Source organism: Pelophylax lessonae (assembly GCF_965119305.1).
Source record: "Pelophylax lessonae genome assembly, chromosome: 4".
Taxonomy (NCBI): domain Eukaryota; kingdom Metazoa; phylum Chordata; class Amphibia; order Anura; family Ranidae; genus Pelophylax; species Pelophylax lessonae.
The window spans coordinates 156,175,598-156,203,559 of NC_138771.1; the positions used below are offsets into that span (position 1 = coordinate 156,175,598).

The window sequence follows — 27,962 nt, forward strand, 5'->3', positions numbered from 1 at the left end:
ATCGACGCAAAGGCAGCTCCAAGAACAGACTATCAGGAACAAGTAATTGCTGTTCTATGAGCAACATAAAATTAAACAAAAACACAGATCAACATTAAATATAAATGAAGAAAGCCCCAAAAGAACAAAAAACTCTAAAATATCACTTCTGAAACATAAGGCCATTTCTTTAATGGAAAGTCTTGCCTGCAAAAACTCTTCAAAAATAAGAAAAAAAGGCAGCAAAGGCGTTGATTACGCAATGAGCTAGCAATGAGGAATAAAGTACAGGTTCCTGAACCTTAATTCTCCATATGATGTATGACAACTTTTCCTATCCTTTTCCCTGCAACAGCTTCCAATACATTGACATTATAAGGAACAGGTATATATACTGCGCTAACCCTACGGGTCAGAAAAAAGTGCACGTGCAAACGTGTACCCCCTCCTTTTGTTGGGTGGTTATATGCTGGAAATAAATATGATAAATATTAACCACTGTGAAGTGCACATACAACTCCGTGTATCAATAAAGAATTAAGAAACACAAATAAATATATAAAATATAAATATATAAAAGAACATGTGATTTAAGTACGCAAGGATAAATAACAATATCATGAATAATAGTCCGTGGATGATTAAACTTAAAGTGCCAAAAAACGTGCTCATATATCTCTGAAGTGCTGGGTTGGTTCGTGCAGGACGGTGATTCTTAGGGCTCTATCACTCTGTGCCAAATGGGGTAAGGTATCGCACTTACCAGATGGTGTGGATTCCACTGGCGTACACCAAATGGAATCTAACAGGCTTAATGCTGCTGCTCCTGTGTATGGATACGTGGGTGGACGTTTCTCCTTATGGACATAGGATGGACACTCCGCATGGAAGAAAAAAATTGATGCTCCTCATAGTGTAAAATGGTTTTCCTTTTTATTGAACTCTCTTTAAAATGCACATCAATATTCACACACAATGTCCAAATAAAACTCCATAAAACCCCCGATCAAAACTGCAGCTGATACTTTTTAAAATTTCCAAGTGGTAAAAGCACTCCAAAAAAGAACGTAGGTGACACAGCAAAAACAAAAAACAAAAAACCCCAAACAATGTTTGGGTCGGTATAAGATAAGCCGCTCCTGAGCTCCTCCGTTGCCTTACGGCTAAGAGGACTATGGTGCGCTGACTACCTCCGCTTTCCTCGCCGTACCCGGATGTTGGAGACACGGCGTGCGGTTCAGCTGGCTCAGAGCGAGGCAACGTGCGTGCCAACTTGATGCGTTTCGTCAGAATGTGACGTCTTCGGAAGTGGCACGTACGTTGCGTTCCAACTTGGTTTTATACAGAGATGAGGACTCATTTCCGCTTATTTTCACCTGCTCATAATCCCTTTCCATACCGATATGAACCAGAAGTAATTCACTAAGTTCAATGGTCTGTATGGTGCTACAAATCTCTTACCGCAATATATATTATAAATAAAACTAGTGCAACAAAAATTAATAAATAATTAATAGTGCCCAAGGGGATTCAGAAATAACAATTATTTTTTATGTGTTTACGAATCCGATTTTTTATATATATTATTATCGTTCCCAAATGCCTTCTTACTGACATTAGGATATTATACTCCACTACAGTGTGAATTATTAAGTACTATTCAATGTTATAAACAAAAGTGTTATAAATACAAATATTAATCGTGACCTCTAATGTGAAATAGAATATATGAAATAATATAAAACAACCATCGATCCATGAATTAATGTTATGCTTCCGTTTACATGCACAACCTCCATACATTAAATTGTTAACCCCATATATTGAACTTTTAAATTGCATATTAACATATGCCCATACACAGAACAGAATTTAAAATAAATAATATGTATATTCAGATACAAATGTTAAGATGTGTGGGCACTAAGTAGGGATTTCTCCATATGTTCCTAACCCTCTATATTTCTCCCATCTTACCAAATTTGGTGGAAAAAAACGATAACTAATTCCCCTATATTTTAGAAAAATATTTTGCAATATATTCTAATAATTTAAAATTATTTTTAAAATTACAATCAATCAATAATTTGTTAAAAAACAATTGATATCTAAATCTTTATTCATTCCCCTCGGCTGTAATGTATCCAATTCACATATCCAAAAGGTTTCATTCTTTGATATGGCAATTTTTCTGTTTCCCCCTCTCCAGTGTGGTTCAACTGTGTCTATACCACAGAAATGTGCCAGTGTGGGGTCTCTATTGTGATAGATTCTGAAATGCATAGAGAGACTATGTTTCTTGAAACCCTTTCTTATGTTGTTTAAATGCTCCCCTATTCTAATATGCAATTTACGAGTCGTGCGGCCCACATACTGTAGGCCGCATGGACAGGTAATTAAATAGGTTACATGGGTGGTAGCACATGTGATGAGTTTTTTGATTTGGTATTCTTTGGATGTAGTATAAGATTTAAAAGAGGTTTGTTTCCTATTTTTTGTTTTAACTGTATTGCATGCTTTGCATTTTTTGCAAGCATAAAAACCTTTAAAATCTAAAAAAGTTGACCCCAAAGTTTTAGGGGGGTCTGGGATATTGTGAACCAATTTATCTCTTAAATTGGGTACTTTACGATAAATAAAGGTGGGTTTTTGAGGCAGTATTGATTTGAGAGTATTATCTCCCATCAGTATGTGCCAATGGCGTTTTATTATCTTCTCTAGTTGTCTATGGCTTCTGTGAAATTGGGTGATAAATGCTAGGTTAAAGTGACTGGTGCTTGGTAAGGGGTTCTTCTTCTTATCTGCTAATATTGTTGTTCTATCCATATTTCCAATATTATCTCTCAATGTCTCTAAAGCTTTTTCATTGTACCCTTTGTCTGTGAACCTGCCTATTAATGTGTTGGCTTGTTGCACATAATCTTTATCATCTCGGCAGTTCCTCCGCATTCTTAACAGTTGTCCCTTGGGAATGGCACTGATCCATCTCGGATGGTGACAACTGTGTGTGGGTATATACCCGTTGCGGTCTGTGTCTTTAAAAAAACTCTTAGTATAAAATTTTCCCTCTTTAAGATTGATGGTCAAATCTAAAAAATTGGCTTCATTTTTATCATATGTCCCTGTAAAATTTATGTTATAATTATTGATGTTAATATCATGCATAAAAGTTTTTAAAGCTTCCTCCGTTCCTGACCAAATAATAAAAATATCATCAATATACCTTTTATAAACTAAAAGGTCCTTGATATTTTTTTGGAATATTTCTTCATCCTCCCATTTACTGAGAAATATATTAGCTACACTGGGGGCGTACTTGGCCCCCATTGCTACACCTCTATGTTGCCTGTAATATTGGCCCTCATGCCAGAAGTAATTACTACCCATGGCGAGGTCCAACATTTCTCCTAGTAGGATTTGTTGGTCATGTTTGAGATCTGTTTTCTCTTTTAAAGCCCACATAACTGCTCGTAGGGCATCAGTTTGATCAATATTGGTGTACAACGACTCAACATCTATCGTAGCCATTATTGCATTGGGAGTATCTTGTATTCCATTTAGAGTGTTTATTAATTGTTTACTGTCTCTCAAATACGCCGGATAGGTCTGTGCTATCGGTTGTAAGTAAAAATCCAGGTATTCCCCTATTCTGGAAAAGATGGAATCTATTCCATTAATAATGGGTCTACCTGGTGGTGCTGTAATGCTTTTGTGTATTTTTGGGACTTGATAAATAACGGGAAGTCTAGGATGATCCGGGATGAGGTATCTATATTCCTTTTTATTCAGAATTCCTCTTTTATGTGCCTTTTTCAATAGTAATTTGCATTTAGTTCTATATTTAGTAGTGGGGTTACTTTTGAGTTTTTCATATGTCGCTATATCTTGCACCAGTCTATTCAGTTCCTGTCTATACATATCCTTAGTTAAAATAACTATATCACCCCCCTTATCAGCGGGGCGAATGACTATGTTTTTCCTCTTTTCTATTTGTTTAATGCCTTCCCAAATATCTTTCTTGGTTCTGCCTTTAATTTTGGCTACATCTTTTAAATCCTGGGCTACCATATTTTTAAAAGTTTCCGTGAAATGATTATTTGGGGGTTTGGGGTTGAAGGTAGATTTATTTTTAAAATGACTATGTTTAAAACCACTAGGGGGGGTTAATGAAGGGTTAGGGTCGGGAATTATATCATTTGCTTTCAGATGGTAGTGTTTTTTGATATTAATCTTCCTTATAAACTTTTGCAAGTCTATATAGGTTTGAAATTCATTGAATTTATTGTCAGGAGCAAATTTTAGTCCTTGGTCCAGGACTCTAAGTTCTGTCTCAGTAAAGGATTCACTGGTCAGGTTGAATATCCCCTGACCTAGTGTTCCCTTTTTCTTTTTGAGGCGGCTCCCCCTGCAGCCTCTCCTTCTCTGTCCTCCCCTCCATACTCTAGGTATGAAGGAGGGGGTGGGGGAGGATATTGTGGAGGTGGGTGCTGAGGATATGGGTGGGGCTGATACCAGGGTTTGCCCCTTCCTCCCCGGCCCCTTCCTCGATAGTTGGGGTTCCAACCCCTGTTTCCTCTGTTCCACCAGGACCACCCCAGTATTACAGAGAAAACAGGGGTTGGAACCCCAACTATCGAGGAAGGGGCAGGGGAGGAAGGGGCAAACCCTGGTATCAGCCCCACCCATATCCTCAGCACCCACCTCCACAATATCCTCCCCCACCCCCTCCTTCATACCTAGAGTATGGAGGGGAGGACAGAGAAGGAGAGGCTGCAGGGGGAGCCGCCTCAAAAAGAAAAAGGGAACACTAGGTCAGGGGATATTCAACCTGACCAGTGAATCCTTTACTGAGACAGAACTTAGGGTCCTGGACCAAGGACTAAAATTTGCTCCTGACAATAAATTCAATGAATTTCAAACCTATATAGACTTGCAAAAGTTTATAAGGAAGATTAATATCAAAAAACACTACCATCTGAAAGCAAATGATATAATTCCCGACCCTAACCCTTCATTAACCCCCCCTAGTGGTTTTAAACATAGTCATTTTAAAAATAAATCTACCTTCAACCCCAAACCCCCAAATAATCATTTCACGGAAACTTTTAAAAATATGGTAGCCCAGGATTTAAAAGATGTAGCCAAAATTAAAGGCAGAACCAAGAAAGATATTTGGGAAGGCATTAAACAAATAGAAAAGAGGAAAAACATAGTCATTCGCCCCGCTGATAAGGGGGGTGGTATAGTTATTTTAACTAAGGATATGTATAGACAGGAACTGAATAGACTGGTGCAAGATATAGCGACATATGAAAAACTCAAAAGTAACCCCACTACTAAATATAGAACTAAATGCAAATTACTATTGAAAAAGGCACATAAAAGAGGAATTCTGAATAAAAAGGAATATAGATACCTCATCCCGGATCATCCTAGACTTCCCGTTATTTATCAAGTCCCAAAAATACACAAAAGCATTACAGCACCACCAGGTAGACCCATTATTAATGGAATAGATTCCATCTTTTCCAGAATAGGGGAATACCTGGATTTTTACTTACAACCGATAGCACAGACCTATCCGGCGTATTTGAGAGACAGTAAACAATTAATAAACACTCTAAATGGAATACAAGATACTCCCAATGCAATAATGGCTACGATAGATGTTGAGTCGTTGTACACCAATATTGATCAAACAGATGCCCTACGAGCAGTTATGTGGGCTTTAAAAGAGAAAACAGATCTCAAACATGACCAACAAATCCTACTAGGAGAAATGTTGGACCTCGCCATGGGTAGTAATTACTTCTGGCATGAGGGCCAATATTACAGGCAACATAGAGGTGTAGCAATGGGGGCCAAGTACGCCCCCAGTGTAGCTAATATATTTCTCAGTAAATGGGAGGATGAAGAAATATTCCAAAAAAATATCAAGGACCTTTTAGTTTATAAAAGGTATATTGATGATATTTTTATTATTTGGTCAGGAACGGAGGAAGCTTTAAAAACTTTTATGCATGATATTAACATCAATAATTATAACATAAATTTTACAGGGACATATGATAAAAATGAAGCCAATTTTTTAGATTTGACCATCAATCTTAAAGAGGGAAAATTTTATACTAAGAGTTTTTTTAAAGACACAGACCGCAACGGGTATATACCCACACACAGTTGTCACCATCCGAGATGGATCAGTGCCATTCCCAAGGGACAACTGTTAAGAATGCGGAGGAACTGCCGAGATGATAAAGATTATGTGCAACAAGCCAACACATTAATAGGCAGGTTCACAGACAAAGGGTACAATGAAAAAGCTTTAGAGACATTGAGAGATAATATTGGAAATATGGATAGAACAACAATATTAGCAGATAAGAAGAAGAACCTCTTACCAAGCACCAGTCACTTTAACCTAGCATTTATCACCCAATTTCACAGAAGCCATAGACAACTAGAGAAGATAATAAAACGCCATTGGCACATACTGATGGGAGATAATACTCTCAAATCAATACTGCCTCAAAAACCCACCTTTATTTATCGTAAAGTACCGAATTTAAGAGATAAATTGGTTCACAATATCCCAGACCCCCCTAAAACTTTGGGGTCAACTTTTTTAGATTTTAAAGGTTTTTATGCTTGCAAAAAATGCAAAGCATGCAATACAGTTAAAACAAAAAATAGGAAACAAACCTCTTTTACATCTTATACTACATCCAAAGAATACCAAATCAAAAAACTCATCACATGTGCTACCACCCATGTAACCTATTTAATTACCTGTCCATGCGGCCTACAGTATGTGGGCCGCACGACTCGTAAATTGCATATTAGAATAGGGGAGCATTTAAACAACATAAGAAAGGGTTTCAAGAAACATAGTCTCTCTATGCATTTCAGAATCTATCACAATAGAGACCCCACACTGGCACATTTCTGTGGTATAGACACAGTTGAACCACACTGGAGAGGGGGAAACAGAAAAATTGCCATATCAAAGAATGAAACCTTTTGGATATGTGAATTGGATACATTACAGCCGAGGGGAATGAATAAAGATTTAGATATCAATTGTTTTTTAACAAATTATTGATTGATTGTAATTTTAAAAATAATTTTAAATTATTAGAATATATTGCAAAATATTTTTCTAAAATATAGGGGAATTAGTTATCGTTTTTTTCCACCAAATTTGGTAAGATGGGAGAAATATAGAGGGTTAGGAACATATGGAGAAATCCCTACTTAGTGCCCACACATCTTAACATTTGTATCTGAATATACATATTATTTATTTTAAATTCTGTTCTGTGTATGGGCATATGTTAATATGCAATTTAAAAGTTCAATATATGGGGTTAACAATTTAATGTATGGAGGTTGTGCATGTAAACGGAAGCATAACATTAATTCATGGATCGATGGTTGTTTTATATTATTTCATATATTCTATTTCACATTAGAGGTCACGATTAATATTTGTATTTATAACACTTTTGTTTATAACATTGAATAGTACTTAATAATTCACACTGTAGTGGAGTATAATATCCTAATGTCAGTAAGAAGGCATTTGGGAACGATAATAATATATATAAAAAATCGGATTCGTAAACACATAAAAAATAATTGTTATTTCTGAATCCCCTTGGGCACTATTAATTATTTATTAATTTTTGTTGCACTAGTTTTATTTATAATATATATTGCGGTAAGAGATTTGTAGCACCATACAGACCATTGAACTTAGTGAATTGCTTCCGGTTCATATCGGTATGGAAAGGGATTATGAGCAGGTGAAAATAAGCGGAAATGAGTCCTCATCTCTGTATAAAACCAAGTTGGAACGCAACGTACGTGCCACTTCCGAAGACATCACATTCTGACGAAACGCGTCAAGTTGGCACGCACGTTGCCTCGCTCTGAGCCAGCTGAACCGCACGCCGTGTCTCCAACTTCCGGGTACGGCGAGGAAAGCGGAGGTAGTCAGCGCACCATAGTCCTCTTAGCCGTAAGGCAACGGAGGAGCTCAGGAGCGGCTTATCTTATACCGACCCAAACATTGTTTGGGGTTTTTTGTTTTTTGTTTTTGCTGTGTCACCTACGTTCTTTTTTGGAGTGCTTTTACCACTTGGAAATTTTAAAAAGTATCAGCTGCAGTTTTGATCGGGGGTTTTATGGAGTTTTATTTGGACATTGTGTGTGAATATTGATGTGCATTTTAAAGAGAGTTCAATAAAAAGGAAAACCATTTTACACTATGAGGAGCATCAATTTTTTTCTTCCATGCGGAGTGTCCATCCTATGTCCATAAGGAGAAACGTCCACCCACGTATCCATACACAGGAGCAGCAGCATTAAGCCTGTTAGATTCCATTTGGTGTACGCCAGTGGAATCCACACCATCTGGTAAGTGCGATACCTTACCCCATTTGGCACAGAGTGATAGAGCCCTAAGAATCACCGTCCTGCACGAACCAACCCAGCACTTCAGAGATATATGAGCACGTTTTTTGGCACTTTAAGTTCAATCATCCACGGACTATTATTCATGATATTGTTATTTATCCTTGCGTACTTAAATCACATGTTCTTTTATATATTTATATTTTATATATTTATTTGTGTTTCTTAATTCTTTATTGATACACGGAGTTGTATGTGCACTTCACAGTGGTTAATATTTATCATATTTATTTCCAGCATATAACCACCCAACAAAAGGAGGGGGTACACGTTTGCACGTGCACTTTTTTCTGACCCGTAGGGTTAGCGCAGTATATATACCTGTTCCTTATTTCTTGAGATCACTCCTGTATGATAGTGATTTTTGAATACTTGCTGCTTCCCTTAAACATTGAAAATTGTACATCTAGGCGCGAGTATATTTATTACTTATTTACATTGACATTATGGCTGCTCCGTGTCCCCCTTTTTTTAGTAAAGGGGTGGCACATAACACAGCCCTTATTACTAAGACAGCTGACCAAAGTTCAGAAGACCTTGCAGTCCATCATCATTACAATGTATTTTGGAGGCTGAATAGCTGAATTAGTTCTCTGGGTCTGCAATCTGCGAATAGACTTAGTTCACCTCGAACCCATTTTAAACACCAACCCTAATCTCATCCATACTTGTTTACGTTTTAAAAAGAAGTAGATTTGGATTTAGTAATGTCTTAGCAGTAGACTTATTATTGCGTACACACAGATCCAGATTTTAGATTGTTAGACTCACGTTTAAACTTTTATACTAAAGTACATATAAAATGTATATGATCGCCAAAGATTCTTTTTATGATTAAAAGTTTTTTTTATTTTTTTGAGGGGGAATTTAGCATTAGTCTATCAGAAACAAACTGGATTTATGCATGCTTTGGGTTGCCTTCTTAGTTTTACTCTCAGATCACATTTGTCTTAATTTGATGTATGAGAAGGAAAATTGGATATTGTAATATAGAAGTACAGGTATGCAGAGGAGAGTGACAATGTCACACGGCGTCTGGGCATGTGCACTGAAACACATTCACCTGATAATATTTTTCACTCAGTACCAGGAAATAAGCTAACCACAGCAGAAATGACAAGCCACAGGAACTAGTGCTAACAAACGGCTCTTCAAAATATGTACCCATGAACTGTGTTTTGCTAGTTATGTTTTAAATGCATTTACAATGTTCATAATGTGATCTTCTTTATTTCATTTCTGGTACCACAGAACTTTCTATCTAAATTACAGATCATGGGCATACACACTCTGTGACTAATACAAAGAAATTATCAATGTACTTTTAAATAGTGGTGGAAACCAAGAAGGAATCTCACACAAGCTTGGTGTAGACCAGGGATAGTGAATTAAAATGCTGCGAAGGTCTAGTTAGTAATATTTTCCTCTAGTAGAGGGTCAAATCTCATATATGAACTATGACTCAGATCCTTCACATCACACCTCCCCTCTTTACATCACAGGGCCCCCTTTACATCAGTGTTCTCAGTTCCCCCTTCACATCACAGCCCCCCTTCACATCAGTGTCCTTAGTCCCCCTTCACATAACAGCCCACTCTTACATCAGTCCCCTTCACATAACTGCCCCTTACATCCGTGTTCTCATTCCCTCCTTCACATGATGGCCCCCCTTACATTAGTGTCCTCAGTCCCCTTTCACATAACAGGACTAGTGTCATCATTGTAAGAGTTCCCCTCTATTACTTTTCTGGGGACAACCCAAAAGGTGGGATTTTCTTTTACTTTCAATAATAATTGTAAACTGAACAAATAGAGAGGAGGAATCTCCTTAACGGGGGGCATAGAGAGCAATAAAAACTGACAGGTGTTCTAATCCCCCTCCACTCTATCTAAAGCTAAAAAAAAAAAAAGTTTTGCCTTTAGTTATACTTTAAAGTTTCCACATTTTGCGTTTCCACATTTGCAGCCAAACTGAGATAATGTCTACTTTATATTTGTTGCATGTACTTGTTCACAAAGCATAACCTAAAAAGATATTTAAAAAATGCTGCTCACCATTTTAACTACTTGTTTATGATAACTCACTGAAAAATTGTACTCATTTCTCTTTGTATATGAGGGGACGGAGGAGCTGTTTTTTTTCCATAATTAACTCTGTCTGCGCTATGCTGGTGGATCTCATGGTCTCTTGAAAACTAGATTTGATCATGATCTGTCCTGACAAAAGGTTAAAGATTAAAGGGCCGCACACACAGGCCTGAATATCGGGCAGCACCGGCGGTTCAAAAGAAACCAGCCGCCATCGGCCCATGAGTATGGAAGCTGGTCCAACAGAAGGGGCATGACTGAAAAAGGTCTGCTTATCGGCATGCAGTCAGCACTCTAAACCAATGGCTGAGAGCGCTGACTGGTGTGTTCTGGGGGAGGGGCGCGGCTAGTCCGCCTGTCAGAACACGATAGCTCAGTGGGGGAGATTGCTGTACTAACATCACAAAAAACTGTTAGGCTGGCTATACATGGTTCGAATCTGGGCCAGTTCAGCAGGAACCGGCTGAGATTCAAACCATTAATGGGCAGGCTGAATGTACCAAGTTGATCAATCGATCAACTTGGGTACAACCAGCCTGCCGGATTCTCTTGCGATTATCGCTATCGGCTGCTGTCAGACAATTGCTGATTCCCCTGCCAACACTGTCACAACACTGCGGGAATCATGCAAATTTCTTTCCTGCAACCCGTGGTGGCTGGAAATAAATTGCCCCTGTTTATGGCCGGCCTTGAGCCTGGTAAACACCCAACAGGTTGAATAGAAAAAAACTGTCAGCTCCGGTTGGAGCCACTGTACTAACTGTGCGAAGTTAGTATAGCGGCCCTTCCATGGGTCCAAATTTACTTCCAATATTTTTTTCCAGGAGTCTTGTGTGTTTTCAGTTTGCAGCGCGTTACGGACGGCATTTCCCTATCTCATACTGCCGCCATTAGTGCAAACTGATGAGTATGAGTATAGTGTCTCCTCCTGGGAACGTCCCTCATGTGATCGTGGTGTGCGCAATGATGTCACACATCAGCGCACTCCATCTCATGCAGCACAAGCTGGATCTTCTAGGGCCGTGGGACTGTCAGACACAGGAGTGACAGGAGGACTGAGGACAGACAGTGGGTGTTTGGGGGATCAGTTCAGTGATGAGTTATGGAATATAACAGTATATATAATATTTTCTACATTTTATATTTAAATAAAATAATGGATGGGGGGGCTTTTTGGTTGACGGGATTTTTCCTTTGTGGGGAGGGGGGCAGCATTTCCTTCATGGACCCAGGCAGTACAATGTCTTGGGCCCTGTCCCCCGCTGAACTGTTGTGTTCTGACAGGGGGATGCCCCCCCCCCCCCCACCAGAACACTCTGATCAGCACTCTCTGCCATTGGCTGATAGCGCTGATCGGCAGTCGATCGACTGATGGTTTTCAAGCATGCTCGCTGTTGAATGTAGACCGTTTTTTTTTAACCGGCCAATGTCTTTCGACGGGGGTTTAGTATATACCTGGTATACCAGGCTTAAGCCCTGTTTCACACCTATGTATTTTTTAGTGCGTTTTAAGTTTTGTAGAAACACACTGCAGTCCATTGAACATGGTTTCCTATGGGACACGTTCACACCTGTGCATTTTATGGAAAGGCCCAGGGACTTTTTTCGGTTCCATAGACTTCAATAGATCAAAAGTATGTATTGAAAAAAGTAAACTGCACCTGGAATATGCCAACTGCAACCTGCATAGGTGTGAACCAGGCCTTAGGCTCCATTCACATCAATGCATTGTTTTCATGCTTTTTGCAGAAATGCAGGACATTTTTTTAACAAGGGTTCCTATGGAACACGTTCACATCAATGCATTTTAGTGCCTCTGTGTTTTTGGAAAGGGTCAGGGACTTTTTTAAATGAAAATCCGGGCTTTTTTTGCTTTTTTCGGTTCAATAGATTTCAATGGAGAAGCTGAAGAAAAGCATATACAGTAAACCCCCCTCCATTGCGGGGGTTACGTTCCAAACCCAGCCGCGAAAAGTGAAAATCCGCGAAATAGAAAAACCCTATTAAAATGCATTGTAGGCATGTTTTTTTACTGTCACTGTACGTGTAAAAGCATTTTAAGGTCTTTAACCACTTTACGTCTGCTCACAGTAATACTACTGCGGCAGAGTGGCTCGTTATCGTCTGACGACGTAGTATTAACGTCGTCAGACACTCCCCCTTCTGGGCGGCGCTTGCGCGCCGCCGGAGGCTCGCTCCCGCTGTTTTCATTCACAGCGGGAGTCGGGCCAGGGGAGGAGCAGCGGCGATCGCCGCTGCTCTGCCCCGATCGCCGGGGATCTAGTGTAAACACAAGCGGACGGATCTCCATAGTGACAGGGAGTGACAGATCGGACTGTTCAGCATAGCTGGACATCCGATCTGTCCATGACTCACTCAGTCACCTCCCCCCCTACACGTCAGTAAGCACCAGGCATACATTAACCCCTCCCTCTCCAATAAAATTAACACCTTCCCTGCCAGTGTCATTTTTACAGTAACAGTGCATATATATAGCACTGATTACTGCAGTAATGTCACTGGTACCCCCAAAAGTGTCAAAAATGTCAGTCAAGGGTCCGATCTGTCCGCCGCAATGTCACAGTCCCACAAAAAAAATCGCAGATCGCCGCCATTACGCGTTAAAAAAAAAACACCAAAAACATAGGTAGCAGAAAACAAATTGGCCAAAAATTTTTTTAAAAATTGGTTTTTACATCTTTTTTGGGGGGAATTTCATATTAAAAAAATGTTAAAAATATTGTTATTTTTTCAAAATAAACGCTCTTTTTTTGTTTATAGCGCAAAAAGTAAAAATCGCACAGGTGATAAAATACCACCAAAAGAAAGCTCTGTTTGTGGGAAAAAAAGGACGTAAATTTCGTTTGGGTACGGCGTCGCACGACCGCGCAATTGTCAGTTGAAGTCGCACAGCGCCGAATCGCAAAAAGTGGCCTGGACGGAAGACAGCAAAATCCTCCGGTGGTAAAGTGGTTAAACACACTTTTAAAACAATAGAAACTCATTTAAACACATAAAAGATACTGAGAGACATAGCAAGAGCTATGGAAAACACAAAAATATTTCATTTTTAATGATTTATATAGTAAAATAACATTACAAAAAAAAACGCAATATAGCGGGACCGCAAAAACTGAACCGCGATGGAGCGGGGGTTTACTGTAGCGCGTTTTTACCGCGTTTTACCACGATTTTTCCGCAATTCGCATTTTTAAATCTGCCCAACAACAAATCCCCCCCCCCCCCAAAAAAAATGCATAAAAAAACGCTTAATGCATATCCCGGTCAAATCACAGCAAAATCGAGGTTTAAAAAATTGTGGAAATCACAGCAAAAAGCACTACAGAAACACTCAAAAGCAACATGCATAGGTGTGAATCGAGCCCATGAAATTGGGAGACGATTTTCATCCAAAGAACTTTCGCATGATTTTCTTATAGTGTGCACACAACTTTCGACAGCTGTTTTTCGTACGAAAATTCCCAAACGGACAAACTTCAAAACTTTTCTCGTATGGGAACAGAAGGAACGATTTTCATCTAATGTGCACCTTTTTCGTACAATTTTCATTCAAGAAAAATCAGAAAAGAAAGACTGCGAATTATCAGAAACAATAAATGACAAAAAAAAGCCTTTGTTGTACGAGAAATTTCCTATGAACTTTCGTTCATCAGTTTCGATTTGTTGTGAAACGAGGAAAATCGGATGATCGTTCGCCCGATTTTCTTAAAGTGTGTACCTCACTTTAGAAGCTGGACTTGCATTGTATGGTAATGAGGGACCCAGACTGTCCCAAGCATTTTTATTAGGACAGGCTCTGACATTGTTCAGAAATGCTTGGTATATGGTAAGAAATTTTTTTTTTTTTTAATTCTTTTTTTTTTTTTTTAGATATGCCATGTGAATGCGAACACATAACAAACATATAGTGGGACTTTATCAAATACAACTGCAAAAGTGGAAATACACCTTAAATGATATCCTTGTTGTATAAAATTGGCCCTACTATGAATGTGATTTAGGGACCTTAGATTGATGTGAATGTGTAATGTAAAGCGCTGCGTAAATTGACAGCGCTATATAAGTACCTGAAATAATAATAATAATATAAGGAATGCTTGATATAATTTAAATAGCAGCAGCAGTTTGCCGCTAGAATAGCCTAATGCTGTTTTTTTTTTTTCAATCTTCCTAAGGAGAGATAGGCATGTTCTTTCAAGCTGTAACTACTACAGTTGCAGTGCACTTGAAGTATTGGGAATTGAAAACAGCAGGTGTTACTGTCATTTATGACTGACCATCTAAATCAGGAAAGAGAGGACTGTAGTTAATGTTAATAAGCTATCCTTGCTAATGCTGAGACCACAGTGGAACTTCCTCGTCAGTATACTCACATAGGCTTACTCTCTTCCTGACTGTCATAGATAGCCAGCTGAAGGAAAGCATTGCCATTTATAACAAGGAAACTTTCCGGTCTTTTTTTTTTTTTCCCACAGTCATATAGGAAAGATCATGTCTCCATTTTTGCGCATAAGTCTTTCTAATTTTGAAGTTGGACCGTACTTGCAATCGAATGGGGAGGCATCACAGAGACCCTATTGTGCTGTCATAGTGAAAGAAGCTATTGACACAGGTAAGCATATGTTGCAATGTCTTGAAATATGTGGAAGTATGTATAATCAAGGCTGTCAAAGTTCACTATGCCCAATTCAGGATGTTAAAAAGAATGTGTTGCTTGTCTGAATATGCAAAATCATTTAAACGAAATGTGCCTAAAATTACATTTTTATAATGATACAAGCTGGTATATTTTATGCACTAAACATCAAAGCTTATCATGCGGTTCTACAATTAAGTACAAGGAAATGTAACAAGCATTAAATATTGATGATTAATTGCTAGTATAATATACACTGTATTACCAAAAGTATTTGGACGCCTACCTTTACAAGCACATGAACTTTAATGGCATCCCAGTCTTATTCCGTAGGGTTCAATATTGAGTTGACCCACCCTTTGCAGCTATAAAGCCCCGTACACACGTACCGATCGTCGGCCGAACGATCGGCCGTCTTTTGTCCGAGGGCTGTCTTGTCTGTGGAAAACTGCAAAAGACTGCACACAAATTTTGTCGGCCAACAACAGCCGACTGCAGAAGTGATGTCATGTGATGGTTAACTTTCCGTGTGTTTTTTCTTTTCTGAGCATGCCCAGTCTTGCAAATCTGCTGTCTGTCGGCCGAATTCTGTACTGACTGGCGAACAATCGGCCGTTCTGGTGTTGGCCAACAAAATTTTAATGCTTGCACGACAGATTCTTTTCGGCCGAAAGTGCGCTGTCGGCTGTCGGAAGCATCATACTAACAAGCCGAAAATTGGCCGATCGTTCGGCGGCCGAACATTTTCGGCCGACAATCGGTACGTGTGTACGGGCCTTAACAGCTTCAACTCTTCTGGGAAGGCTGTCCACAATGTTTAGGTGTGTATATGGGAACGTTTGACCATTCTTCCAAAAGCGCATTTGTGAGGTCAGGCACTGATGTTGGAAAGAAGACCCGGGTCACAGCCTGCACTCTAATTCATACCAAAGGTGTTCTAACAGGTTGAGGTCAGGACTCTGTGCAGACCAGTCAAGTTCCTCCACCCCAAATTCGCTCATCCATGACTTTATGGACCTTGCTTCATAGACATGAAGATCTAGTTCTTGTGAATTGAGCTGGAGTGAAGGCTGAGGGTTTTCTTGGATTGCAACACCTACCGTGGTCATGTTTGGGATTTTTCCCTAAAGCTTTTTCGGCTTCTCAACAGTATGAGAGCTATTGGGTTCTGGTAAGCATCCAACTTCACTCCTGTATTTACTGAATTTCTGGGAGCTTTCCTTTGGATATCTGGAGCACATCTTACACCTTTATGGATTTTGCTGAGCAAAGTGTATAATCTATAGATGGAGTCTTTCGGTTTTATTTGATAATAGTGCTGCACATTATATACTGAAATTTTGATCAGGTGTGTGGCCAATGTTAGTTCAGTTTTCTGCTAGACAGTATGTTTAAGTATTGCTACAAAAGAGGTTACTGTAAGGCCTCTTTCACACGGCCGCTCCGTATGTCCGTATACCACCCCATCCGTTTGCAGGTGATATACGGACATAATGCATGTCAATGGGATTGCGGATGTCAGCGGATGACCATCCGCTGACATCTGATTTGCGTCCTTTCAGTTCTGTTCCATTTTTTGGAACGGAACAGAGCCCTATTTTTTTTCCGTTTAAAAAACGGAACGGATGCAAAATCGGATGTCAGCGTTGTCATCCGCTGAAATCCGCAATCCCCATAGACATACATTATGTCGGTATATCATCCGCAAACAGATGGGTTGATATGCGGACATACGGACCGGAGGACACAAGTGTCTTCTGTGTCCGTGAAAAAAAAAAGTGCGGAGATAAAAAAACGGAGCGGCCGTGTGAAAGAGGCCTAATACCAGTATAAAGAGGGGGGGCATGGCGTGAACATGGTGCTGTCTGCACGTTTCTAACTTGTGCCCTGTGTTAAACTCTCTAAGTATACCCATCCAGCCTCAATTATCCAAACCCAAACACACTTTTAAAAAAAAGGCAACAAATTTGAACATTCCAGATGCACATGTACTTGCCATCATGGAGCTTCAAGAATGAGACCTATCAAACTAGAATTCAAACAAAAATTTTGAATTTAAACAGAAGCTTGCTATATTATCTGTGGATCTGCAGCTTATTTGAGGCAAAACAAGGGGAGGACTTAGTGGACATAGTAAGGGGCCTTTTCAAATTCCTTTTAGGCAGGGCAGTCACTTGCGTGTTGATATGGTACATAGAGACCAAAGCCTTTGTAGCCTAACGTAGACTCCCCCCAAAGATGTAGATGTCTGATTTCATTATTATGAATAAAAGGCAATGAAGAAACTGCAGAGCTTCTTTGCAATTGATTTTGATGAGTTACCATCCCTTTTGGGGAGAAAGATGGCCACCAAGTTGGAGGAGCTTTTAAACTAGGAGACGGGGGGGAGGGCTCAGAAGTAGAGTCAGTTAGGAGGGAGCAAAGGACTGAAGGCAGTTGTAGGGTCAGCAGCGACAGTAGGTCCACAACGTCTATTGGTAGGTCTGTGCGGGAGAACCGCAGACCAAACAGGAATAAACATAACCAATCACGTTTAACTTCCGTAAAACTAAGAGGGGTATATGCTAATGCCAGGAGCCTAGCTAATAAAATGGATGAGTTGGAAATGTTAGTACATGAGGAGGACATAGACCTAGTGGGAATAACGGAGACTTGGTTCGACCCCTCACATGACTGGCTGGCAAATATCCAAGGGTATTCAGTGTACCGGAAGGACAGGGTAGGAAAAAGAGGGGGAGGGGTATGTCTCTACGTCAAGAATAATGTAAGGGTGATAGAGAGGAGTGACATTACGGAAGGGATGAGTATGGAGTTAGAATCCGTGTGGGTAGAACTCCATAGGGAAGGAGAAAAGGGAAAAGTAATTGTGGGGGTTTGCTATAGGCCACCTAAACAAGGGGAGGAGGTAGAGCTGGAATTTTTAGCACTTTTGGGTAAAGTGGCAAAGCTAGGATCAGTCATCATATTGGGGGACTTCAATTATCCTGACATTGACTGGGGAGAGGGGACTACACACTCACATAAGGGCCGTCAATTCTCGAAAACCTTACAGGATAATTACATGTCACAGTTGGTGAAATCCCCTACCAGAGAAAACACAATCCTGGATCTATTGATCACTAATGACCCAGACATAATCTCGGAGGTAGGAGTCCAGGACAACCTGGGCTCTAGCGATCACAGGATGATCACATTTAGCGTAAATAACAATATAGCAAGGCAAGTGGGGAACATAAGAACCCTTAACTTCAGAAGGGCAAACTTTCCAAAATTGTACTTGTTGATGGAAAGGGTAAACTGGGACCGAACCCTGGGATCCCTGACCACATTGGAAAAATGGGAATGCTTTAGGAACATATTAAGCAAAGGCATCTTGCAGTGCATTCCTATGGGAAATAAATTTAGAAGGGACAAAGCCAAACCTGGCTGGCTAAACCGGAGCGTTAAAAAACTTATTAGGGGAAAAAAATTGGCCTTCAGGAAATATAAATCAGAGGGCACAGTATTGGCTTTCGACCAATACAAGGAGGCAAATAGGAAGTGTAAACACAAAATCAAGATGGCTAAAATAGACTTTGAGAGACAAATAGCGGAGGATAGCAAAAAAAACCCAAAGAAATTCTTTAAGTATATCAACAGCAAAAAAACTAGGGCAGAGCATATTGCACACATAATTAACAATGATGGGAGGATGGTTACAGAGGACACTGAAAAAGCAACCTTGCTGAATGCTTTTTTCTCATCAGTCTTTACACAGGAATCGGAGGGGTACACTGACCATGACTGTATAGTTAGTAGTAATACACAGGACTTGCCACTATTTCTAACAGAGGGTGAAATCAGGGAAAGGCTGGATAAACTCAATACAGACAAATCACCAGGCCCGGATGGCGTACATCCGAGAGTACTCAAGGAACTCAGTAAGGTTATATCCAGACCACTGTTCCTGATCTTTGCGGACAGTATTAGGACAGGAGATGTACCAGGGGAGTGGAGGAAAGCTAACGTGATTCCGATATTCAAAAAGGGTCAGAGGCATATACCGGGAAATTATAGGCCTGTCAGTCTGACATCAGTAGTATGTAAACTTCTGGAGGGGATGATAAGGGACTATATCGTAGAGTTTGCTAAGGACAACAGCATCATCAGTAGTAACCAGCACGGGTTTACAAATGGGCGTTCTTGTCAAACCAATCTCTTAACATTCTACGAGGAGGTGAGCTGTGAGCTAGATAGGGGCAGACCAGTGGATGTGGTGTACCTAGATTTTGCTAAGGCGTTTGATACAGTTCCCCATAAGCGCTTAATTTATAAAATAAGGTCTGCAGGTATCGACAGCAGGGTTTGCTCTTGGATACGGAACTGGCTAAAAGAGCGTGTCCAAAGGGTGGTAATAAACAGCGCGTACTCAGACTGGTCTGAGGTAGTAAGCGGGGTCCCCCAAGGCTCAGTTCTAGGACCAACCTTGTTCAATTTATTCATAAACAGCATTGAGGACGGGATCAGTAGTTCAATATCAGTTTTTGCAGATGACACAAAATTAGGCAGGGCAATAACAGCACAGCAAGAAGCAGATATCCTACAGAATGACCTGGACAAAATAACGGAGTGGGCAAACACATGGCAAATGAGGTTTAACGTGGAGAAATGTAAGGTTTTACACTTGGGGACTAGAAACATAAAAGCACAATACACGTTAGGAGGGGAACCCTTGGGAGAATCAGAAATGGAGAAGGATCTGGGAGTCTTGGTTGATGATAGACTAGGCAACAGCATGCAATGTCAAGCGGCAGCTGCCAAGGCTAGCAGAATATTAGCATGCATAAAGAAAGGGATGTATTCCAGAGATAAGACTATAATCCTTCCACTTTATAAAACTCTGGTCCGACCTCATCTGGAGTATTCGGTCCAGTTCTGGTCACCAGTCCTCAGAAGGGATGTGTTGAAGCTGGAGAGAGTCCAGAGAAGGGCAACTAAACTAATTAGGGGATTGGAGGACCTTGATTATGAGGAGCATCTGCAATCGCTTGATTTATTCTCCCTGGAGAAGAGACGCCTGAGGGGGGACATGATAGCAATTTTTAAATATCTAAATGGGGATCTAGGCTTAGAAAAAAAGCTTTTCAGTCGAAGGGATTGCATGAGAACTCGGGGGCATACAATGCGATTAGAGGAGAAGCGTTTTAACCTCAGGCAACGTGGGGGGTTCTTTACTGTTTGGGCTACAAGATTGTGGAATTCTCTACCACATGAGGTGGTTTCTGCGGGTAGTATGGTGGCTTTCAAAAGACTCTTAGACGTACATCTCAAGGATCAGAACATTCAGGGGTATGCAAGATGATTACAGCCACACACATCTACACAGGTTGAACTGGATGGACTTTTGTCTTTATTCAACCTCACCAACTATGTAACTATGTAACCACTGCAATTATTTCCAGACCTGGCTTTCGGGATGCTGAACTGCTGAAGACCCCTTGAACCCTTCCTAGACCAACTGCGGTCCTCTAACATCCAATATTGCTGGGGATTTACAGCTTGCCTTATAGCAAGAAGAAATAAACACCCAGCTATCCTGAGATTCCCTGAAGACCTTCAAGATGTTTGTAGCAAACTTGATCCTCTCTCATCCTCCCTTCCAAAAAACTCTTCAACACATACTAGCTGAAATCTTTCAGGAAGACGTAGTGGCAGGAATGAATAACACGGCCGATGTGCTCTCTTTGCTATACTTTAAAAGGTTCCAGGAACAATTAATCATCCATTTCTGCGCTTTTGCAAATTCCCTAAAATCTTAACCACAAAACTCTTTTATGCCTTAAATAGTTACGTAGTTAGCGAGGTTGAAAAAAGACACCACTCCATCCAGTTCAACCTATGATTTGTGTGTTTGCTGTTAACTGTACATTGTATACCCCAGTATGTTGTGGTCTTTAGGGTGCCCATCTAAAAGTTTTTTGAAACTATCGATGCTCCCTGGGGATACCTCTGCTTGTGGAAGAGAATTCCACATCCTTACCGCTCTGACAGTAAAGAACCCTTTTCACAGTTTAAGGCTAAACCGCTTTTCTTCTAGTTTTAGTTAGTGGCCCTGTGTCTTATTGAATTGCCTTTCTCTGAAAAGTTTGTTTCCTATGCTAGTGTCACCAATACGGTATTTGTACATTGGTATCATATTCCCTCTCAAGTATCTCTTCTTCAGAGAGAATAAGTTCAAGTCTTTCCTCATAGCTGATGTCCTCTATTCCCCTAACTATCTTTGTTGCCCTGCTCTGGACTCTCTCTAGTTCCAGCACATCCTTTCTGAGGACCGGTGCCCAGAACTGGACGGCATACTCAAGATGTGGCCGGACCAGAGTCTTGTAGATTGGGAGAATAATTGTTTTATCTCTGAAGTGAATCCCCTTTTTTATACATGATGCCAGTATTCTGTTGGCTTTGCTTGCAGCAGCTTGGCATTGTATGCCATGACTAAGCTTGTTGTCTTCTAGGACCCCCAGGTCCTTTTCCATCTTAGATTCACCCAGAGGTTCTCCCCCTAGCAAGTAACTTGCGTTCGTATTTCTGACACCCAAGTGCAATACCTTACATTTTTCAACATTAAACCTCATTTGCCATGTAGTTGCCCACCCCACACCCGACCAATCTGAGTACTCCCTATTTATCACCACACTCTGGACTCTCCCCTGGAGCCAGTTTTCAATCCAGGTACTCACCCTATTGTCTATACCTATGTACCTTAGTTTGTAGAGTAAGCATTTGTGGGGAACTGTTTTAAATGCCTTTGCAAAGTCCAGATACACCACATCCACAGGCCTTGATTTATCTACAGTATCTCACAAAAGCGAGTACACCCCTTTACAGTTTTAGTAAATATTTTATCATGTGACAACACTGAGGCCCCGTTCACACTGGGGCGATCCGACTTCCCCAGGCGACCACACAGGTCGCGGCGCGCTGCTCGCACCGCGACCTCGGAGCGGCCGGCACGGACTTCATAACATTGAAGTCTATGCAGGTCGCTCCGGGTCGCCCCAAATAAGCTCCGGACCCTTTTTCTAAGTAGGAGCGACTTGTGTCGCTCCTATTAGAACGGGTCCATAGCTTCTGTATGGCAGGCGATCTACCGCGACCTGTCAGGCGACCAGGTCGCCTGACAAGTCGCCCCAGTGTGAACGGGGGCTGAAGAAATTACACTTTGCTACAATGTAAAGTAGTGAGTGTACAGCTTGTATAACAGTGTAAATTTGCTGTCCCCTCAAAATAACTCAATATACAGCCATTAATGTCTAAACCGTTGGCAACAAAAGTGAGTATACCCCTAAGTGACAATGTCCAAATTGGGCCCAAAGTGTCAATATTTTGTGTGGTCACCATTATTTTCCAGCACTGCCTTAACCCTCTTGGGCAAGGAGTTCACCAGAGCTTCACAAGTTGCCACTGGAGTCCTCTTCCACTCCTCCATGATGACATCACAGAGCTGGTGGATGTTAGAGACCTTGTGCTCCTCCACCTTCCATTTGAGGGTGCCCCACAGATGCTCAATAGGGTAGGGTTTAGGTCTGGAGACATGCTTGGCCAGTCCATCACCTTTACCCTCAGCTTCTTTAGCAAGGCAGTGGTCCTCTTGGAGGTGTGTTTGGGGTCGTTATCATGTTGGAATACTGCCCTGCAGCCCAGTCTCCAAAGGGAGGGGATCATGCTCTGCTTCAGTATGTCACAGTACATGTTGGCATTCATGGTTCCCTCAATGAACTGTAGCTCCCCAGTGCCAGCAGTACTCATGCAGCCCTCTTGGGCCCAATTTGGACATTGTCACTTAGGTGTGTACTCACTTTTGTTGCCAGTGATTTAGACATTAATGGCTGTGTGTTGAGTTATTTTGAGGGAACAGCAAATTTACACTGTTATACAAGCTGTACACTCACTACTTTACATTGTAGCAAAGTGTAATTTCTTCAGTGTTGTCACATGAAAAGATATAATAAAATATTTACATGTGAGGGTTGTACTCACTTTTGTGAGATACTGTAGATGGCAGCTTACTTCTTCAAAGAAGGTTAATAGATTGGTCTGGCAAGAATGATTCTTTATGAATCTATACTGACTACTACTAACTATACCATTTTCATTACTAAAGTCTTGCATATAGTCCCTTATCATCCCCTCCAATATCTTGCAGACTACTGATGTTAGGCTAACCGGCCTATAATTCCCCGGGATATGTCTCAGCCCTTTTTTAAATATTGGTACCATGTTGGCTTTTTTTCCAATCAGCTGGCACCATTCTTATCTGTAGACTATCCATACAAATTAGGAGCAATGGTCTGGCTATCACCTGGCTGAGTTCTTTCAGGACCCTAGAGTGTAAGCCATCTTGTCCCTGTTACTTAAAGTCTGGTTCTGAGCCTGTCTTTATTTAACCACGAGGGTGCTTCCTGTGATGTGTTAATAATTTTAACTTTACAAGCTGGGTTACGTAGCCCCCCAATTCTTTTGTGAAGACTAAATAGAAGAATTTATTTAGCACCTTCGCCTTCTCTCTGTCCTTTGTAGCCAAATTCCCTTCAACGTCTTTTATGGGGCCAATATGTTCTGGCCACACTTTCTTACTATTTATATACTTAAAGAATGTCTTGGGGTTTTTTTTTACTCTCTTCCGCTCTGTGCCTTACGTGTTCTATTTTAGCCGCCTTGATTGCACCCTTACATTTCTTATTGCACTTTTTGTAAATGCCTTTTCTTTATTTTTAATATGCATTTTTATGTTGAAGTTTAGCAATCCAAGTCTTTTTTTAGCTCTTTAAAACGTATTTCCCTTTGGAATGCACTGGCCAATCCCTTTATTTAGTATGTACTTGAAGCACACCCATTTTTCCGCCGTGTTCTTTGCTCCTAGGGTTCTCTCCCATTTTATATTGTCTAGCAAAAAGCGCAGTTTAGGGAAGTTGGCTCTTTTGAAATTCAGTGTCCTTGTATTACCCTTGTGTTTCCTATTACTATGGTTTATACTGAAACTAATTGACCTGTGGTCACTGTCTCCTAAGTTGCTCTGTATTTCTACATCCATGATCAGGTCTGTATTGTTAGTAATCAGTAGGTCTAGTTGTTTCTTGTCGGTGTGTTCACCATCTGACCCATGATCTAGCCCTGAAAAACATTTAGGAGCCTTAGATGAATGCGTGGTTCCTTCTGCCCAGTCTATATCTGGATTACTAAAATCCCTGATTTTAATGACTTTTACCATCCTTGCTGCCATTCCAAGCTGTGATAGGAGGTCCGACTCCCCCTCCTCCCTCTGGTTAGGGGGGAGGCTATAGAATACACCCAATATTACTTTCCTCATAGTACCTTGCCTTTGAAGCTCTACCCATAGGGATTCTACCTCCTCTCTAGCTCCATTCGTGATATTGTCCCTCATATTTACCTGCACATTGTTCTTGATATACAGGCATACTCCGGGACCGGATAGTTTTCCCCGCTGCCGGCGGGTCCGGTAAGCTGGGAAAACGTCTGGGACGCGGCAGGAGGGGGGGGGCACCTCTTCCCCTGCACCGTAAGGGTAATTCCGCGGCGAATCCGCCACTGGGACCACCCTTATCTGAAAGCCGACCGCCCGCCGTTTCAAAGAATACCGGGGTTATGGGGGCTATCTGCTGCCATAACCCCAGTATTTAGCTTTTAATGGCCGACGCATATAGTCGTTAGGCGGTCAGTAAGTGATTGCATGTATATGGCAAACAGGTGACGATGACTGATGGGGTGACAGGTGACTATGACTGATGGGGTGACAGGTGAAAATGACTGATGGGGTGACAGGTGACGATGACTGATGGGGCGACAGGTGACGATGATTGATGAAGTGACAGGTGACGATGATTGATGAGGTGACAAGTGACGATGATTGATGGGGTGACAGATGACAATCACTGACGGGGTGACATGTGACGATGATTGATGGGGTGACAAGTGACGATGATTGATAGGGTGACAGATGACGATGACTGATGGGGTGACAGGTGACGATGACTGATGGGGTGACAGGTGACGGTGATTGATGGGGTGACAGGTGACGGGCGATGGTCACTGATGGGTGACAGGTGACGCGCGATGGTGCACGGCAGTACTGATGGCAATCTCTGGTGACCGGTGAACTTTAGGCTACGTTCACATGTGAGCGTAGCGATCGTGGGCAGAATCACTGCGATCCTGCCCGTGATCCAGAAATCATTGCAAATGGTGGGACGCCTGTGCGTTGCCCGTGATTTGCAATAGCACCCCAAACGCTGTGCGATGTTGCTGCGATTTCCGCCTGCCGAATCGAGGTAACATCACGCAAACAACGCATGACGCCCCAAAGAAGCTCTTGTACCTTTTTTGGGCGTCATGCGATGTTTGCGCGATGTTATCGCGATTCGGCAGCCGGAAATGGCGGCAGCATCGCACAGCGTTTGGGGTGCTATTGCAAAAAACGGGCAACGCACAGGCGTCCCGCAATTTGCAATGATGGGTGTCAATTTCTGGGCACTGATGAGGTGACTGTTGGGTGACAGGTGACATTGGGGGGGGGCTGAGGACTGTGTGGGAACCTTTATTGGTGTGATTTTTACTTTTTACAGGTGTACAGAGCAGTAACTCACTATTTCTAGCTCTGCTCTCCTCACACTGGAAACTGTATGAGGGGAGAAGAGCTAGTAACAGTGAGTTACTGCTCTTTGTTTACATTTTGTGATTGGTTGTGAATGGATTCACAGCCGATCACATAGTAAACAGTCACTGTCAGTGACTGTTTACTACTGCCGGTGACAGCTGTGTTCCTACGGAACACAGTGCCACCGACATGACCGCGCTGCGCGCTCCCGATCGCGCATGCGCGGTCATCTCCCGGGCGCCTCCATTGTGATCGGCTGTGTCATTGGAACACAGCCGATCACGTGGGAAACAGCCATGCCTATTGGCTGTTTCCCCCCTGCCGGTGACCGGCTGTGTCCCGGGGACACGCCGACACCGGCAGTGCACGGCGGCGCGCCCGCGATCGCGCGCCTGCCCTGCATTTCCTGGGTCATGTCATATGACGTCCGCCCAGGATAATAGCCGCACCGTCCCGCCGTCATATGACGGCGGGCGGGCGGTAAGTGGTTAAAGACCAGGCCATTTTTCGCGATACGGCACTGCGTTGTTTTAACTGACAATTGTGCGGTCATGCGATGCTGTACCCTAAAAAAATTAATGTGCTTTTTTTCCCCACAAATAGAGCTTTCTTTTTGGTGGTATTTGATCACATCTGCAGTTTTTATTTTTTTGCGCTATAAACAAAAAAAGACCAACATTTTTGAAAAAAAATAAATAAAAAATTATTTTTTACTTTCTGCTAATAAACACATTCAATAAAAAAAAAAAAAAAAAAATGTCTTTATCAATTTAGGCCAATTTGTATTCTGCTACATATTTTTGGTAAAAAAAAGTCTGATTAGTAGGAACACACAATCTTTCTCTTCCTGTCTGACAGAACAGCGGTCTGCCTTGTTTACATAGGCAGACCACAGTTCTGTCATTCTCGTGAACGATTGTGGATGGCCAGTGGCCATCGCAGCTGCCACTGTGTCCAATCACAGTGGGAGTGCAGCTCCGGGGGCAAGTTTAGGAGGGCTTACCTATAGGCTTACCTTTATATATTTACAACCACTTTAAGGGTCGCCCTGCCGCAGTAAATATATGTGGGGCGGTCCTTAAGTGGTTAAAGATGTCTTGAGGACATTTGTCCTAAGACCTCTCTAAAACCCACCAAATGGGACCTCTCTAATAGGGAATTTTGGAGGTACCGAAAGCGTATGTACTTCAAATTAGTTTTACCCAAACCTCTCTCTTCACCAAACCTTGAGAAACTACCCGACTATGCAGACATATAATAAGGATATTGTACACCTTACAGTATTTACACTATTAGCATCATGCATCATAAAAGTACCTCAGGATCCTTAGTACTGCCATTTCTACGATGTTGAATTCTCTCCCCGGGCCTAAAAAAATAAAGAGGTCCCGCACCTCCTCAAGGCTGCCAAAGGCATATGTAATGACAAGGATGATTACTACTCCCTGTGTTAGATGGACACATCTATGCAATGCCCTAGAGTCTGTTTGTGTTAGCCCCCTCTGTCCCACAGCCCAGCTGTACTAAAAAAATTCAGCAGGCAACTATAAAGACAGAATATAATACAAAATAGCGCAGCGCTAAACAAACAAACATATTAAAGAGGAACTGCAGTCTTCTCACATAATTTGTAATAAAAACATCTTTGCTATTCTGAAGCTTCCCTCCAATTACTTTGCATATTATTTTATATATACTGTGATTCTGTACTTGCCAAATATGCTGCAGAAATCTCCCTCCACTAAGTCTGGCTGCAGCCATTTAAACTGTGGGCAGCTGAAACTGCTGACTGTTCACTTCCTGGATTTACACAGACACACACACACACACACACGCAGACACACACACACATATATATATATATATATATATATATATATATATATACAGACACACACATACATATATACAGACACACACACATATATACTGTATATACAGACACACACACACACATACATGTATACACACACGCACACACATATACTGTATATACAGACACACACACACACATACATGTATACACACACGCACACACATATACTGTATATACAGACACACACACTCTCACACCACTACTTGCCTGCACATTTCTCCAGCACTGGATTGCAG

The 27,962-nt window shown here is 41.4% G+C and overlaps 1 protein-coding gene across 1 annotated transcript in view; it reads left to right on the top strand.

Moving 5' to 3' along the window:
* PRKCQ (protein kinase C theta) overlaps positions 1-27,962 on the top strand; it is a gene marked incomplete at its 5' end in the record, with an annotated part of 157,160 nt that overhangs the window by 34,583 nt on the left and 94,615 nt on the right. Inside the window, one exon of the mRNA XM_082255133.1 lies at positions 15,039-15,175. Within this exon, the coding sequence (XP_082111259.1) occupies positions 15,039-15,175 (137 nt within the window). The remainder of the gene's footprint in view (positions 1-15,038; positions 15,176-27,962) is intronic.